This window comes from Narcine bancroftii, chromosome 3 (genome assembly GCF_036971445.1).
Source record: "Narcine bancroftii isolate sNarBan1 chromosome 3, sNarBan1.hap1, whole genome shotgun sequence".
NCBI lineage: Eukaryota > Metazoa > Chordata > Chondrichthyes > Torpediniformes > Narcinidae > Narcine > Narcine bancroftii.
The window spans coordinates 197,610,045-197,629,179 of NC_091471.1; the positions used below are offsets into that span (position 1 = coordinate 197,610,045).

Consider the following 19,135-nt stretch of genomic DNA (forward strand, 5'->3'; position numbering starts at 1 on the left):
TGCTACCAGTTTTCCTTTCTCATCCTCCAAGGGTCCTATGTTAACTCTGGCCACCCTCTTCAGTTTTATATATTTATAAAATTTTTTGCTTTCTGTTTTAATATTTTGTGCCAATTTACTTTCATAATCTTTTTTCCCATTTCTTATTACCCGCTTTGTAGCCCCTTGTTGTCTTTTAAAGTTATCCTAATCTTCCAGTTTCCCATTGCTCTTTGCAGCTTTGTACATCTGCACCTTCAATTTTATACTCTCCTTTTCCTTCTTTCTTTGGCTTGGCTTCGCGGACGAAGATTTATGAAGGGATATGACCACGTCTGCTGCAGGCTCACTGGTGACTGACAAGTCCAATGCGGGACAGGCAGGCACGGTTGCAGCGGTTGTAAGGGAAATTTGGTTGGTTGGGGTTGGGTGTTGGGTTTTTCCTCTTTTGTCTTTTGTCAGTGAGGTGGGCTCTGCGGTCTTCTTCAAAGGAGGTTGTTGCCCGCCAAACTGTGAGGCGCCAAGATGCACGGTTGGAGGTGATATCAGCCCACTGGCGGTGGTCAATGTGGCAGGCACCAAGAGATTTCTTTAAGCAGTCCTTGTACCTCTTCTTTGGTGCACCTCTGTCTCGGTGGCCAGTGGTCTTTATTTGCTTTGTTAACCATGGTTGATTTTTCCCTCCCTTGCTGCCCTTTTTCCTGACCGGAATATAATTTTGTTGAGCATTATAAAATATTTCTTTGAAAATCTTCCACTGTTCCTCAACTGTTTCATCAATTAGTCATATCTCCTCCATATATCCAAAATTTGCATTTCCTGCATTGATTTAACCATAAATTTGTCTACTTTGTTCTTTCTGCTAGTCTTTTGTCCAGTTTTATCCATCTTTGAATCCAAATTAAGGTTAAACTCCCCACTTATCGATATATTCCCTGCGTATGTACAATCTTCAAAAAAACATCTTGCATAAATTTTTGATCCTCTTCATAAGGTACATATATATTGACCAAATTCCAGAGCTCTGAATATATCTGACATTTTATCATGACATATCTCCCTGCTGGATCTATTATTTCCTCCTCTATTTTGATTGGTACATTTTTATTGATTAATATAGCTGCACCTCTGAATTTTGAATTATATGATGCTGCCGTTACGTGCCCTACCCAGTCTCTCCTAAATTTATTGTGTTCCACTTCAGTTAGATACGTTTTCTGCACGAATGCTATATCTATTTTTTCTTTTTTCAGTAAATTTAATAGCCTCTTCCTTTTGATTTGGTTATGTATTCCGTTAATATTAATAGTTATATAGTTCAACATGGCCATCTCATACTCTGTTTACATCTCATTTCCACTTCCTCACCACCACCTTTCTCCTTTTCCCCATTTCCATTTCTCAGTTTTCTTTTTTTGAACTCACTGTATGACAACACTTCTAAAACATTAAATATTTCAACCATTCCCACATTTAAAATTCCCTTAACCCCAAGTGTTCCCCCCACCCCGCCCTCTAAGTTGCCCCTCGTCCCTTGACGGGCAACCACAACTCCCCTCTCCATTTGGACTGTCAACTCGTTCGCAAGTGTCAACTGATTTCGCAGTGACTGTTATTCTCTCCCACCCATCCCCCTCCAGAAAAGACTTTCATCTTCACATTACAACAAAGCTCCCCTTCTTTTCTTTTTTATTTTTATTTGTTTTAACCCCTCCTTTTTCTTTTTTCCCCCCTTCTCCCTTATTTCCTTTTTCATCCCTCTCTTTGTTCTTACTTGTACATTATTTTTACATCTTTATTTGTAGTTTGTCGTTGTTCTTTGTTCTTCTTACATCTCTTCATCTCTCTTTCTGTCTTGCAGGCGTTCTGGAAATTCTTGTGCTTTCTCCAGATCCAAGAACAGTCTGTTTTGCTGCCCCGGGATAACTATTTTAAGCACTGCTGGATACCTTAACACAAATTTATAGCCTTTTTTCCATAGGATCGATTTTGCTGCGTTAAACTCCTTCCTCTTCTTTAGGAGCTCAAAACTTGTGTCTGGGTATAAAAAAATTTTTTGACCTTTGTATTCCAGTGGTTTCTTGTCTTCTCTAATTTTATTCATTGCCTTCTCCAATATATTTTCTCTTGTTGTATATCTCAGAAATTTTACTAAAACAGATCTTGGTTTTTGTTGTGACTGTGATTTCGGGGTAAATGTTCTGTGTGCCCTTTCTATTTCCATTCCTTCCTGCATTTCTGGCATTCCCAAGACTTTTGGGATCCATTCTTTTATAAATTCTTTTATATCTTTGCCTTCTTCATCTTCCTTAAGGTGCACTATCTTTATATTGTTTCGCCTACTATAGTTTTCCATTATATCCATCTTCTGAGCTAACAACTCCTGTGTTTCTTTAAATTTTTTATCACTTTCTTCCAATTTTCTTTTTAAGTCATTCACTTCCATTTCCACCACCATTACATGTTCTTCCAAATTTTCTAATCCTTTCCCTCCTTCTGTTATTACCAGCTCTATTCTACTCACATTTTCTTCTGTACTTTTCATTTTTCTTTTCATTTCACTAAATTCTAGTGTCAACTATTCTTTTAATGCTTTCATTTGTTCTTGAAATTTTTTTAATCTATGTACTGTCCATTCATTTTACCTCTTATTCCTCTGTGCAGAGTTTGTTGTTCTTCTTCTTCTGTGTCTGCTCTTGGGTTTGTGTCTTCTATTTCTCTTCCTTGTATCTGTGTCTCTTTTGACTTTCTTGTTGAGTTGCTTGTCTCAGTTGGTTGGGTATTTTTTTTCCATAATTTCTTGATGTTGTTCCTCTTCTTCTGGGCTGGTTATCTGTTGTGTCTCTTGCTTCCTTTTTTCTTTCTCACCCCTCCCTTTCTTGTTGCTTTCTTTATCTTCCAGCTGGGAGCCCTGCTGTCGGGCATCTTTCAACTATTCGTGCTGTGGGGTTTCACTCCACAGCTGGTCCCCCCCTTCCGTCGGTGTTCTCCTTGTCATGCACAGTTGCGCACCTCTGTTTGGCTCAGTGAGCCATTTTAGAAGTCCTGCGGTCGGTTGGTCACGACCCTGAGGGGTCTCCACTAACCCCAGGGAGTGGGCTCCTCTCTCCACGGCGGACCCCTGATTTTTTGTGCAAGTAAGGCTTTCACCTTTCTCTTCCGGCGTCTTTCCTTCTTCTTTTCTTCCCATTGTTTTTGGTTTTTCTTTCTTAGGTGCCATTTTCTCCACACCTTTATTTTTTATTTGTTGTGATTTGTGTGTCTGGGGCTTTGCTTTTTCTTCACTTTTTTTCTTTTCTGGAGAGGGCTGGTATTCCTTCTACCGGCCACTACTCCATCACGTGACTCCTATGCAATAATCAAAAGTGAATGTTGCTTATTGGCATAATACTGTGTAAATTGAAAATCTGAAATGAAAACAGAAAATGGCAGAACTCAGCAATCAAATAATATCTATTGAGTGAAAAATGAATTTAAAATTTCAGTTTGATTACTTCTAATCAGAACGTTATTTGCCTGAAACGTAAAATTTTTCAGGGAGAAGATGGGAGGAATGGCCTTCTGTTTCTAAAAATTTGTATGATTCTGGATCTGTCCCCTGTGTTTGTCATGTCTTTATTGATTTATTTTACTAATGCCACGGGCTGGGTTTGTAAACATTAAAAATAGGTTGTGACCAAATTCACTACGTGCAGCCACATTTCTTTGATGTGAATTAAATTTTTAATTTGTAGAATATTTAACCAAAGTTCCTTTCTTTAGTAGCAATGGGAAAAAAAGGTGAAACAGTTCATCTTTCTGGTACAAAAGTTAAAATACTTATTTCCAATATGACAAAAGAATATGTCACTATTATTCAAGGTAGCAACCCAAAACAAAATTTTTCATAATTTTAAGGACAGTCTTTAATACCAGTGCAGCAGTTGATCAAATCTGAGACTTTTTTTGGCCCTGGAATCAAATGCTTGATGACCTAACTATTGAAGCTACTGGTATATGGATTTTTTTAAACTAGTTCAGGGATGCGTTTGTGGGCTTTAATCTTCGACTAATGTTTTGCAGGCTACATGACAGCTTTGAATACATCAACCAAGAAAACACTTCTGGAAAATCTTGTCCTGGTCAGAATGGTAACAGCAACTTTCATGTTTGCAATAACCTGGGTAAGGATGGTCTCAATTGCTTCAACTATTTTTATTATATTTTCTATTTTTACATACGTGATCATTCTTTTTCTGCTCTTTGTTTTGCATCAACAGGTCGTTTGGTGGTTTGTGGCAGTAAACTGCTGTTGTGTCCCTCTGATCCAGGACCACTCCATCTCATCAGGAGTGCTTCTTTCTTTGCAGGTTCGTGTGGAATGCTGAGCAGAGTGTGGACCACGCAATGAGCACGTTATTCATCTCACTTTGTTTTGATGCAAAGCTGAATACAAAGGCAGAAAGGCTTTGATTACATTTTAATAACGTATTCACAAATAAGTTTCCAGTGCACCCCAAAGAATGTGCTACTTTTTAAAATGAGATCTGAAAAGTTGAAGAAATAGAAAAAAAATTATTGAGTAAAGGAATTCTGCCTATGCATTTATCAGTACTTATAACTGGTGGATTGATAGTCTAGGGAGCTGTTTTAAGTTGTTGCTTCCAGACAACAATGCTCTCCACCACCATTTTGCATAACCTTCAATTATGCATTGGTTGATTGTGTGCATAACTAATCCTTAGAGTTTGTATTCTATTGTATAAATGGGACATGAGAAGAATAGAATTTGTACTTGGCAGTTGAACTGCTTATATCTTAACTTACTAATGACACTGAGTTTGTAAAATTTCAGAAATTGCATGATTCTGCACGTTGATTATATTTTCTTCTGTTGATTTATTTTGCCCACACAAAGTGGAAAGTTGAACTGTTAAGATTTTTGCAGTTGGAGGTTATTTTATATTTTTTATAACCAAAGAATTTATAAATTGAAATGACAATAAAACTCTTTAATTCAGTGCTATTGAAGCTTTAGTGACTGTTTAGCAGTACACTCTCAATTTACTTTGTGCAGATGTTATGCAGTAGAATTTTTTTAAATCTAATGAACCCAGTAAATTTAATGCAAGTGTGAGACCATTGAGTTTCAAGAGCATGTGGGACTTGTGCTCAAACACAACGGGACCAAGAATCAGCACCTGGTGCTTCAGCGGTCAGGATTTCTGAATGTTTGTTTGAGATGATCAGACATATGCAAATCTCCATTATTATTACTGGCTATCTTCCCTCTTCACTAGGTCAATGAAGGGTTCTGACCTGAAATGTTGACCATTCTTTTTCTCCCACTGATGCTCCCTGGCCCACTGATTTCATCCAGGAGATCGTTTTTCATTCTGTTTTCCATGATGTTTATTCTTTTTCACCTGTTCATCAATTTTTCTTTAAATTTCTGATTACTTTGATAACTATGGGTTTATGCATTTTGTATTTTCCCATGTGAAAATATATAATTTGAAATTTATTCCCACATTTTTGTGGGACAAGTTCTGAAACATTAGAAATGATTAATTCATTATTTATGAAACCAGCTGAAGGTATTACATTCTTCTTTGTTCCAGTCAATGTAATCATGGTTTTATTTAGCTTCATGCAATATGAATTCTCATTGTGTGTGGGTCACTATCTTTGCTGAAGAACTTTCATTTCAGTGTTTTAGGAATTTGAAGGGTTTTGGCCCTGTAATGAGATAGAACTGCTCTTATCTATTGCATTGGGGTGGTGTGATTTGGAAATAAGCTGAGGTGATAATTTCCTCCTGTTGTTTCCTAGTATATTGATTCAAATTGTTTAGCAAAGAGGTTCACGGAATATGATTATTGAAATGATGTTTATGAACAGCTGCTATTGTTGTGAGATGAAGACTGCATTCGTCAGGACACAAGCACAGCAGCCAAGTATGTCAATAAATCAAACTGAGTGCTGTGGCAGATGCACCCGTCAAGGTGATGGTAAATATTCTTTCAGACTCCTGAAGAGCCTTGTAAATAATTGAGAGACTTTGAGAGATCAGTAGTGATTAGGAAGATTTCAAAACATCTGATGATAATGCTGCCTTTGGATCAAGTAATTCTGATTGGGAACAGTCTCCAGGATCCATATGACAGTCAGTGGTGAAACAGCTTTTGAAGGCTGATATTCGCCAAGTCGATTGAAAAATTCAATGAAGTTATTTTCTGATGGGTAAAGTATATTGCCAACTTTTTCAGCTACAACCAGGCTGTTCCTGGATATCAAATCAGTTCCGTTGCTGCAGACTTGCGTCAGTCAATGTTGTCCACAAGTTGGAAAATGCACAATAATGACTCAATTGTGGTGTTCATAAGTCAGGCATTTGAAACCCTTGGGCAGTCTACATTTGTCATGAATTAAGAAATAAATGCATAGGAAAAGCCTTTGAGGGGAGCAATGATATGTTGATGAAAGGAAGCTATTGTAATATTTGTTTAAAAAAGAAACCAAATCCAACAATGGGAGGATTTTAGAAATCAGCAATGGGCCACCGGGTAGGTTTACGGAAAGGAAAAGATGAGCTGAAGTAAATGTGGGTCCCTTAGTGAATAAATAAGAGGGAATAAGGTGAAACACAAAAATCTGTATACACTGTGATTGTCGTAAAAGCACAAAAAATGCTGGAACAACCAAGCAGGTAATGCTAGGTAAAGATATAAGCAATGTTTCAGGTCTGACTCCTTCTTCAAGGTATTTTTGTTTTTACAGGGAATAAAGAAATGGCAGTCAATGAACAAATACTTTCTATCAGTCTTCATAATAGTGGATACAAAAAGTGGGGATAAACGGGTTGTGGTGAGGAAATTAGTTTGAAATAGAATTGATGAGTGAGTGTGAGAAAGCCAACACTCCTGGGTTTTTTTTTACTTTTGTCAACGCATTGTTTGTTCTGTACAGCATTCCTTCCGTGAAATTTAGAACAACTCAATTTTGTGCGTATGTGCTGCATGGTGCGGCTGCTTTGAAAATGTAATGTAGTTGCAAGAATGTTGTTGGGGTTGAAGGTGAGATCATGCATAATTTTCCATTTTTGCTCAGTTCTTCAGGTTGGATGAATTGCTGCATTAACCCTAATGTGATTAAAATCCTCTAATGAAATTGTTTGCCCTCAGCTCATAGTACGCCGGTAGATATGCCAAGCAGAGGTCAGAATGAAGATGGTGACAGTGGCATTGCACGATCAGGTAGATGCGGTTTTTTTTTCAACTTCAAGTATATTTCATTTGTCTAATTCATGATTTTAAAAATGAGCTTTTCTTGGGTTAGCTGATTTTTTAAAAAATCTGTAAATGCTTAGATAGGCTCAAAAGCTGATAAAATAGTTAAATGATTAAAAAAAAGATATTGAAGAGAATTTTTAACACACTAGTTCAATGAAATTATTTTCCTACTCGTGCAGTATGATGCCCTCTGTTTCTGTTCTTTTTGTGAAACATTCTACAGTTGAAATTTCTAACCAGTTAATTTGTTGTTGTTCTATCTTACAGCTTCCCTGAGCAGTCTCTTAATTACACCATTCCCTTCTCCAAATTCTTCCTTTTCCAGTAATTGTGCTAGTAGTTTTCAGCGACGCTGGCTGCGCAGTCAGACCACCAGCCTTGAAAATGGAATTCTTCCCAGATGGTAGGTGTAAAGTTTGCCATGTAACCATCCCTGTCTTTTTTTAAAAACCATCTTTAAAGGAAGAAGTTGTTCACTCTGCATCATATTAAAATGCTTTAAATTAACGGAGATGCAGTTTGTCGAAGGCTGACACCTCCTAAACCTGTAACCTCTATCAACTCAAAGCACAAAGATGAAATGCTTGAGGAAATGGCATTTGTGAGTTGCTTTTGGTGTTGTACAGCATCACTTGAAAACCTTTCTTGGTGTGTTCTCTATTGGGTTCAAGAGATTGGCTTGCCACCACCTTCCTGTGAGATGGGAAATCTGTTTATCTTTGAACACTTTTTGATCAAAGTTTGCCTGTTGTTTCTCCTTGGTAAACAAATTAATAATTTTATTTGTGTTTCCACATCATCTAATTTTGGTTCATTTCTCGTGGTGCACTTCAAGGTCAGCTGAAGAAACATTCATGTTGACAGATGAGAGCTGCACCTCCAACCCACAGATGGTTCGAAGGAAGAAGATTGCAGTCAGTGTCATTTTCTCTTTGCCTGAGAACGAAGAGGAGAACAAAATTTTCCAGGAGTTCTTTTTCTCTCATTTCCCCCTCTTTGAGACTCACCTCAACAAGCTGAAGAGTGCAATTGAAAAGGTAGGAAGGTTCATTTATTGTTGTATGTACTTCATTGCAGTGCGCAACAGGAAAGAGACAGTACAGAAGGGCAGCGTTACAAAGAGATGAGACAGTATAGAGCAAAGGCAGCACAATTTTACCATCTGTGAAATCATTCACAAGTCTGATAGAAACTGTTCTTGAATTTTCGTAATCTCAATCTGTTTAGAGTATAGCCAGTGTGAGATGAGTTTTTTAATATGCTGGCTGCTTTTCCAAGTCAGTGGGAGCATTGATGGAGGGGAGGGGAAATGTGTGATAGTTTGAGCCACGTTCCTCACCATCTCGTTTCTTGTGGTCTTGGGCAGAGTTGTTCCTGTACCAGCAATAATGCCTTTAATGGCGCACCTTTTGTAATTGCTAAGGGATGAAGATGGCATGCCAAATTTTCTCAGCCTTCTGGGGACGTAGAAGTGCTGGTGCTCTTTCTTGGCTACAGCATTAACTTGAGTGGATCAGGACAAGTCATTGGAGATGTTCACTTCTCAGAATTTAAAGCTGTCTGCTATCACCGTTGATGCAGAGTAGGGAGTGAGCTCTATCCTTCATTCATGAAGTCCACCACCAGCATCTTGCTCACACTGCGGGAGAAATTATTGTCCTGTCACCAAACCACTCATCCTTCCATCTCCCGTTTCTTCTCATTGTTGTTTAGGATCCTGCCTACAATAGTGGTGTTATCCGTGAATTTTTAGATGGAGTTGGAAAAGTGTCTGCCACTTATCGATGTGGGTGCCCAGGGAGTATTGTGGGGGCAGAATATACACCCTTTATGATAGTCATGGAGGAGATGCTGTCACCACTGCATACTGATTCCAGCCTTTGTAATTGGAGGTCATGAATCATATCATAGAGGAGGAGGGTGCTGAAGCCAAACTCACGGCAGTCATTCTACTCCTAATTTTTATATTAATTGTATTCCAGAAAACATTTGGTTTATTTTAATTCCATAAGTTAATACACATCAAAAAAAGAACAATTTTTTACCAAAGCCACATCAAGAAATATCTGGTATATGTATTCACTTTTTATTGAATTTATTCTGGAGTTCTTGAATGAAAGTATAACAACACTAGAAAATAGGAGCAGGCTATTTAGTCCTCACTTGACTGCCATTCAAAAAAATATATAGTTGACCGATTCCAGGCCTCAACTCTTTTTCCTCTGCAGTTTCCCAAAGCCTCCATTTCCATGATCTTCAAACATTTATCTACTTATCCAAATACTTCCAATGATCTAGACTCCACAGCCCTCTGAGATAGAAAATTCCATACATTCACCAACACCTGTGAGAAGAAATTACCTTGCACCTTGGAATTAGATGACCACTCCTTTACCTTGTAACTATGCTCCCTTGTTTGAGACTCTACCATGAGTGGAAGTATCTCAGTGCTTACCTTGTTATGCTCCTCAGGATCTTAAATACAGCAATATCACATCTCATTCTTCTGAACTCTAAAGAATATAGATCTATGATGTTTTGCGACAGGACAACCCTTCTTCCCAGGAATTATTCCAGTGAATCTCTTCTGGACTGACACCTTTGCTGCTCAGTTTTAAGTTTGGGGACTAAAAATTGCGTTGGTCTTGGCCTAAAAAATGTAATAATATTTTAAAACTCCTGCCTCCTAATGATCAAGGCCACTGTGCTATTTGACATACAATCACTATCTTCATCTGCATGTTAGCTTTTTGTTTCTTTGCCACAAGAGGACCTAGATTCCTCTGACATTTCTTTGTGGTCTGTCTCCATTTGGATAATAACCTGCCTTTCGGTTCCTTTCACCATAGTGCCTGATATTGCACTTGCCTGCATTAAGCTCCATTTGCAAAGTTTTTGCATGCTTACTAAGCCTATCTATATCATGTTAAAGAATGCAAGTAAGTCATACAGGTTGGAAACTCGCCCTTCAGACCACTCAGCCAGCACAGACCATCTAATATTGATTGCATTCTCATCAGATCACCCCCAGATTCTGCCACTCTCACTTAGGGCAATTTACACTGGCCATCTTCAATGACCTTAGCACCTGGGAGGAAACACAAGCAGTCTCAGGAAAAACCCGTAAAAGTCACACTAGAGGTCCAGATTGAAATTGTAACACTGGAGCTGTAGATGTTTGTGTGTCTTCAGCAAACTTGGATGTCTTATGCCCTACCCCTCTTCCAAGTCTTTAGCCAATGTAGTCATTGGTTGGGGGGCAAGAAGTGACCCTTGTGCCACTCCACTTGCATGCCTTTACAGTCAAAAAGGACCTATTTATTTAGACTTAGTTGTCTTTGTGATAACCAATCTTCAATCTGTTAACACTCTTCTCTCCATGCCATTAGATCTTATGCACTAACCTTTTATGTGGCACTTTATCGAATGCTTTCCAGAAATCAGAATATGCTACTTCTACAGATCTCTATGAATTTTGTTCATTACATCCTCAAAGAATTCCAATAAATTTTTCAAATTGATTTTTTTTTTCTTATATGACACCATCTGGACTTGGATCGTTTACATTTAGCTTCTCTTAATGGCTAGATCTTCCTTGATTATGAACTCTACCATCTTCTTTGTAACAGATTTTAAGTTAGCTGGCCTATAGTTTCCCATTTGCTTTGCTGCCCCCTTCAACAAGGGCATTGTATCTGCAGTTTTCCAATCCATTGATTGTCAACAGGAAATAAGTGAGTTTTGAAATATTTTAATAATAGCTGTGCCATCACTGTATCTGCTCCCTTTAAGGTCATTGGATGCTGGTAATTGGGATCTGAAAGATTATGTGCCTTTGATCCCATGTGGTTTTTAAAACTTTAGCCCTCGTAATAAAAATTGTGACAAATTCTTGTCTCCGGTCCGAAGCTGGTCCACAGTTATTTGCAAGTGATCTCCATTGAGACAACTGATGCAAAGTCTTGGGTTGATGACCTTAATGTGTATCATTTAAAATCTGTTTGTTAGGCAATGATCTTCTCCAGAAAAATTGCAGAATCTAGTCAGAGAGTACAAGTTTACATCAGCCGGGTAATGGAAGGCCTGGGAGAATTCAGGTAAGATTTGAAGGGGATTGTGTAATTTTACTAATGAGTGCTATTCTGCCAGATTTAACCCTCCCCAAAAAAGACCTACCAAGAACAGTGTACATCTAGGACTAGATTTATTGATGCAGCCTGAATTTTTTTTTGTTAACTCATTGATCACTAGAATTATACAGCAACTATTTGGTAATGGTTAACATAATTCACAGATAGTAGTTTAAAAGCCGGAAGATATCTTAATAGGCCTTTCCTGACCCAAGTCAAGGGGAGCTTACTCTATTTTCTATCACTTCTTGGAGATCTTTCTTAAAGATTTGTTTCTCTTGGAACTATGGTATAAGCAATAGCAAAAGTTCCACCTATCCTAATTTTTTATTTGAAAATTATTTGATTTGAATTGTGTTGATATTCACTCAGTAGTCTGATTGATGGTAAGGGAAACCTTGTACATGGAATTGTGAGTGAAAATTTAATTTGGAGAGATGTATGGTGATTTAAAATGACAGATTAGCTCATTTGGTCAGTTGAAACTGAGCTAGCATGAAAGATGTGGCTTTAATTGTTTTTCTAATATTCGTCAGTTACTATTTTGTAGTTCAACAAATTCAAGTTCAGCTGTTCCTGATGGGGAATTTTACATTCTGATAGTCCTTTTTAATGATGTGCTACAAATAAGGAAAGGGAAGTTGACCCCCTCAGGAGATGGGACTTTGGAGCCAGTAGCTGCGCAATTATGTTGAGGCAAGGTGTGTGTATGCTTTTGCCATGTATAGAACCAAACACCTTTGTGAATGGTCAAAGGTGTTCAGTAGTGGACAAGTTCACATATCTTGGCAGCACTCTCTCCGAATCATTCAATGTTGATGGTGAAATCAACAATAAGGTAGCCACAGCAAGTTTTGCTTATGGAAGATATGGAAACAGAGGAATCTGCCTAAACACTAAGCTGAAGGTTTATCATGTTTTTTTAACTTTATTCAAATTTTTCAAGAAAAAAAATTATACAAAGTCTATAATATAAAAATGAAAAACTACAACTAACCCACCCCCTCCACCCATCCTCAGCAAACCCCGCAAGGGAAGCATGCAAAGAAATCATAAAAGAAACACATGCAACAATTTAAGATACTACTAAACTCATACATTTCAAATATGAAAACCACATCTTAATAAAAATTATTATGCAAATTATATGTTAATTTCTCCATATAAATACAAGACCTCAACTCGTACTGCCAACGAGTTACATTTACCTCAACCTCGTCTTTCCATGAAATCAAGACACATTTACGAGCTACAGCCAATGCTAGACGAAGAAAAGCTGTCTGAAACTTGTTCAACCCCAAATCACTAAATAGGGCAATACAACCCAACAAAAATTTTTTGGGATCTAGTAAAAATTGGATCTTAAACAATTTTTGAAGAAATTCCCTAATTTTTTTTCCAAAATGGTTGAACCTTATCACAAACCCAGACTGAGTGTAAAAATACCCAAATACTTAAATTTATCAGTCCAATGAAATTTAGTAATTTGTCTACACTGATCATAATTTGCATCAGAAATTGGTAATAATTCACTTTTGTCCCAATTCACCTTGTATCCTGATGATACACCATATTGTTCTAAATATTCTTGCAAATAAATTAAAGATCGTTCCGGATTAGTGAAATATATCAAAACATCATCAGCAAATAAATTAATCTTATATTCATCATCTGCTATTCTTATACCTCTAATATTCTCATTCTGCCTTATAGCTTAAGCTAATGGTTCGATGACCAACGTAAATAGAGCTGGCGACAAAGGACAACCTTGACGAGTTGAACGCGATAATTTAAATAATGAAGAGGTTTGACCATTTGTCGCCACCCTAGCAACAGGATTGTTATATAGTGCCTTTACCCAACCTATAAAATGGTCCAAATTTAAATTTCTCCAAGACTTAAAATAAAAAATTCCATTCGACCCGATCAGAAGCTTTTTCAGCATCAAGAGCAACTACCATTGATAGGTTGGGTTGCTAACGTGATGCATTGATCAACAAAATCACTCAAGAATATTATCAGGGGCATAACTATTTTTAATAAAACCAGCCTGGTCTACATGTACCAATTGAGGTAAATACTTAGCAAGTCTATTTGCCAATAATTTCACTATTATTTTATAATCTACATTCAATAAAGAAATTGGCTGATATGAAGCTACATTCATAGGGTCTCTGTCTTTTTTTGGTATAACCGTTATTAATGCACTCAAACATGAATCTGGTAAAGCTTGTTCCTGTGTCACCTGACACAGTAATAATGTTGCTTAGATTTTTAAATCAAACGTTCATACTGATATGTTTGTAACGTATTATATCGTAACTTCAATTTAGTTAAAGCTGCTTTATTTTCCTCTGTACAATCCCTCTGAAATTATTTTTCCAAGTCAGCTTCTGTTTCTCCAACATCTGACTCTCCACCAAAAATTCATTCTTTTCTTTTGATGCATAACTAATAATATGACCACGTAAAAAGGCCTTTAAATCATCCCATAAAGTAAAATTATTCTGAACTGAATTCCTGTTCAAGTCCAGAAAAGAAGCAATTTGATCCTTAATAAATTTTACAAATTCCAGCTTTTTCAGTAACATTGCATTAAACCTCCAACGAAAAGTTAAATGAGTGACTTCTAGCCCAACACAAGAAATAAGTAACAATGAATGATCAGAAACTATTCTACTCTTATATTCAGCTTGCTAATGCCAAAAATAAATCAATCCTTGAAAATGAATCATGGTGCGAAGAATAAAATGAAAAATCTTTCTCAGTAGGATTTAGTCTTCTCCAAACCTCTATCAAATTTGTAATTCATCAGAGAAACCATTTGGACTGCTGCTTTTGATTTTTTTCCAAAGTTTTTGGAGATTTATCCAATAATGGATCTAATACACAATTGCAATCTCCCCCAATCAAGATATTTTCCTTTGCTTGACTCAAGAGTTTAAAAAAAACTTTAGACATAAATTGCTCATCGTCAACATTAGGCACATACACATTTAACAAAGACCATGACTCGGCAAACAATTTACAATTAATCATTAAGATTCGACCAACTGTTTCCACTGAGGATTCAAGTTCAAATGGGATGAATCAAAATCGCCACTCCTCATGTTTTCGAATTAAAAGAAGATGAAATTACATGACCAACCCAGTCTCTCTTCAATTTTAAATGTTCTTTTTCAGTTAAATGAGTTTCCTGCAAAAAAGCAACATCCACTTTCATCTTTTTTTATATAGGCTAAAACACGTTTACACTTAATAGGGTTATTTAAGCCTTGAACATTAAATGTTGAAAAATTCAAACTAGACATTATTTTAACAATTAAAGAAAACCCTCTATTCACTCAATCAATAAAAAACCTCCCCTCAATAAAATAAAATGAAGCTCCCCATGCCAAGTAACCCCTGAATTAATCAAGTACTAAACCTCCCCCCAATAAACAAAATAGAGATTACACAAATAAAAGAAAGGTTTTTTTAGATATAACTAAAAACTACAAAAAAAGTAGTAACTCCCTGATTAACTGGGTGTGGAAAGGAATAAAATCCCCCCCCCCTCCCCTCACAGGTGGCAGATGACTTCCAAAAGCTTCAGTGTCATCCATCTCCCCCAACCGGACTTTCAACATTATAAATCTAAATCAATTCATAACCCCAGCAAATTCAAACCCAAAGCTTGTTCTGGGTCATCAATGTCAATCGAACTCTTTGACATATTTGTCTTCCCATTTCCATTCTTCTTATCAGACGTCTTCCTCTTAGGTGAAGAATGCCTTTCAGTAGCTGTCTGGCAAATAATTGGCAAAAATTAAAGCTTCATGATCACTCTCAAAAAACAGTGATTGGAAATTGCCATAAAAATATCTTCAAAACCGCAGGGTATCGAAAAGAAAATTGGTATCCCTTCCTCCAAAGCACCTCTTTAGCAGAATTAAATTCTTTACACCTTTTAATAATTTCTTGACTTAAGTCCGGGTAAAAGAAAACCTTATTCCCCTGCACCATCAACGGAGACTGATATCTATGTACATTTTGGACCACAACTCGCAAAATAGTCTCCCTGTCTTGATACCATAAGCAACGAATCAAAACTGCTTGTGGAGGTTGACATGGATATGGTTTGCTTCTCAAAGCTCTATGTGCCCTATCCAATTCCAAACCCTCCAGAAAAAATTCAGGTCCCAACAGTTCAGGGATCCACTTTTAAAAATTTTTTATTGGATCCAAACCCTCAATTCCTTCTGGAATTCCTACTATTTTGACATTGTTCCGAAGACTTTGATTTTCCAAAGAGTCTATCTTCTTCAATAAATCCTTCTTCTGAATTTCCCATCCAACAAAAGAATCTTTCACTTCTGAATTTCCCATCCAACAAAAGAATCTTTCACTTGTTCTATTTTTTCTTTATTATGTTCCACTTGTGCTCTACAGTCTTAAAAGGCACCTTGCATTTTATTAAAATTATCTTGAACTGTATCCACCATATTCAAACATCTATTGACATCAGCTTTAACAACAGAAATATCTTTCTTAACGGAAGAAACATCCTCACAAATATTATTCATTTTTTCAGTCATGTTCATAAATCCATGGTCAATCTGAGTAGACATTTGTGTTGACATGTTACCCATTTGATGAGCAATAGATTCAAGAATTGTAAAGACAGCATCAAAAGTAGATTCACTTGTCTCTCCTTGAGGCCTACCTTCTCTCATTTCAACAGTAGTTGATGTTTTTTCTTCCATACCTTCAGTTTGCAGAGAAGCTTTCCCTTACTGTTCTTTCAGTTCCACCGATGATTTACTCACTTTACTCCTGGTCTGCATGCCGACAGACCCGGATCTGACATGTTTAGCCTGTTGCTGGCCAACGTCACTGACGGCCCAAATCCTCTCAAGGAGATCGCGGACCTGAGATGCACCGCGCCTGCCCAGCAGCTCGTGTCTTCCGACACGCTGCCTCGGGCCTCTGTGTCACATGCCAGCCCAACATTGCACACTCCAGTGGTTCTACAGTGCACTCGACATCACGAGCGCGCTGATCAAGATAAGAAGAAAAAATTAGAAGCCAGCGCCATCTTGCGAGGGCGCCGGGGTAATACTCAAGCGGGCTGCAGTACATTGGTGCTTGGATGACTGACCAATCAATTCTGTGGATTCCACTTGGTAAGTAGGCCTCAGTTCTTCAGTACTCTTGAAGGGAAGTTTCTTCTGAATGTGAGCTTTCGACTTCTTTGTATTAGCAGCCATTATAGTCTTGTAATATTCAGACAACCTCAGAATAGATTTTCAGAACTTATTATATTCTTTAATTCGCATATTTATTAGTCCAACTGGGAAAAGACGGAATTACACTTCTTCTTCCTTCGCCATCAGCCCATGCCCCATATGATGCCAGATAGCATAACCACTTCTACATGACCTATATGTCCAGAATGCTTCTCATCACATGGCAAGATAAGATTCCAGACACACAGGTTCTGTCCCAGACAAACTTCCCCAGCATTGACACCCTGTTGAAAGAATTTTGGATCAGATCAGTTAGAAAAATGTTGCAAAGTAGTTACTTAATGGAGACAAGCTGATTGAGGGTAAGCAGTCATGCGATGAAAAGAAATTCAAAGACTCTCTTGGAACTTCCCGAAAGAGTTTCAACATAGATACTAAACCTCGGTCACCTGTGGAAAAGGAACATTCAGGAACCTTCATGCACATCACAACAGATTCAGAATTTATTGTCATGAATAATTCACAAAATTTGATGTTCTGTGGCTGTATCATAGTTGAACACAACACAGGGTTACTTAAACAAAAGTAGTTTTTAATTTTAATTGAACAAGAAAACAGAATTAAACTTTAACATTACTTAACCTGCCTAACCTACTTAATCCCCCCTCTAATACTAAGTGCAGGTGTGTGTAATGTATATTTAAGATTTGAAAAGTTCTTTGGATCACAGCCCAATCTCACTGGTTGCAGGTAATTCTTGTACTGTGCACAGAAGTTAGCATTAACCAAGTTCACCAGACTTTGGTTTCTAACAGGCATTTGGGAGATTCCTTTTCCAGGACATCCGCAACTGATTCCTTCTCAATCAGTCTTGCTGACGAAACTTGCCCCTTTCAGAGTTCTCCAGGTGATCCTCTTTCTTTCAGGTCACCTTTCAAATTGCCAATCTTCTCCTTCGACCAGGCAGCCTTCCAAAGTTTGCCAGCTTGTCCCTCTGGAACTGATTTCTGTGTCTCCTCTCTCACTCCCTCCCTCTCTGTGAGCAAAGCTGTTCTGCCTCTGCCTGCAAAAATCACATGCTCTCTGAGGCAAGCTGTATGTCGATACTTTGTTGCCTCTTACAAAAATCACTGCAAAAATTCTGTGTTTTAAAATGTGTGTGTGCAAGCTGCTCTAGCAATCCCCCCCAAATCACCTCTAAATACTCTGTCATACCTTCCCGCTTTAAAGGGAATTTTAACTCGAGTTAAAATTCAGTTATCACTAAACTGTCTTAAAAATCACTAAAGAGATAACATACAAAATCTATAACATGTTATATTAGAGTAATTCAATTTTGAAAGTATTTTTATACACTATCAATTTTAACATCTTGACAAACAATCGGCAATCACATTATTTGCAGATCATATTCTTGTAATGTCAAACTCCAGTTTAACAATCTTCTGTTTTTATTCTTCATTTTATTCAAAAACACCAGAGGATTGTGGTCAGTGAATATAACAATTGGTTCATGAGAGGTACCAAATTATACATCAAAATTCTGCAGAGCAAATATGATAGATAACAGCTCTTTTTCAATAGTGGAATAGTTCTTTTGATGAACATTGAATTTTTTTGAAAAGTAGGCAACTGGATGGTCAATTTCTTTGTTTTATGCAATAAAACTGCACCTGCTGCTCCCTCATTGGTGTCCACTGCTACAGAAAATGGTCTGTCAATATCAGGAGATTTTAACACAGGTTAATGGTAGACATCTCCTTTAATTTTTTTAAAGCTGCCTGACAATCTTTAGTCCAGACAAATTTCTCCCCTTTCTTCAAAAGATTGGTTAAAGGAAGAGCAACCTCAGTAAAATCTCTGCAAAACTTCCTGTAATATCCTGCCATTCCTAAAAACCTCACTGCTTTCTTGCCATTGGGAGTAGGAATCTCAGAAATTGTTCACCTTAGCTTGAATAAGTGCAACTTTGCCATGGCCAACTATAGAACCCAAGTATGTTACCGTGGCATTTGCAAATTGACTCTGCTAAATTAACAGTTAAGTTTGCTTTGGATAATCTTGCAAACAATTTGTCCAATTGCCTTAGATGTTCTTCCCATGTGTCACTTTTTGTAACCAAGTCATCAATATAAGCATCTGTATGAGTTAACCCTTGGATAACCGAATTAATCATCCTCTGGGGCATTTTTCATGCCAAAAGGTAACACATTATACTCGTATAAACAGGATGGAGTTACAAAAGCTGAAATATTCTTTCCTCTCTCAGTTAAAGGCACACACCAGTAATCCTTCCACAAATCCAACTTAGTAAGAAATTTAACTTTGCCAATTTTATCAATACAGTCATCTGTTCTTGGAATAGGATAAGCATCTGTTTTAGTTACTGAATTAACCTTCCTATAATCTGAACAGAACCTAACAGTTCCATCTGGTTTTGGTTCCAGAATACAAGGAGAACTCCAATCCAAATTCAAAGCTCTAATAATATAATTCATCAATATTCCACCTCCTGATCCATGATTTT

The 19,135-nt window shown here is 37.3% G+C and overlaps 1 protein-coding gene across 5 annotated transcripts in view; it reads left to right on the forward strand.

Annotated features, from left to right (window-relative positions):
* LOC138757997 (folliculin-interacting protein 2-like) overlaps positions 1-19,135 on the forward strand; it is a 133,106-nt gene that overhangs the window by 69,962 nt on the left and 44,009 nt on the right. For 4 of the 5 annotated variants that reach the window (XM_069926230.1, XM_069926234.1, XM_069926235.1 and 1 more), the window contains 6 exons: positions 4,042-4,142; positions 4,239-4,328; positions 7,143-7,214; positions 7,518-7,653; positions 8,086-8,287; positions 11,259-11,347. In XM_069926230.1, coding sequence (XP_069782331.1) covers positions 4,042-4,142; positions 4,239-4,328; positions 7,143-7,214; positions 7,518-7,653; positions 8,086-8,287; positions 11,259-11,347 — 690 coding nt within the window. The remainder of the gene's footprint in view (positions 1-4,041; positions 4,143-4,238; positions 4,329-7,142; positions 7,215-7,517; positions 7,654-8,085; positions 8,288-11,258; positions 11,348-19,135) is intronic. The other variant, XM_069926233.1, reaches the window with a different exon arrangement.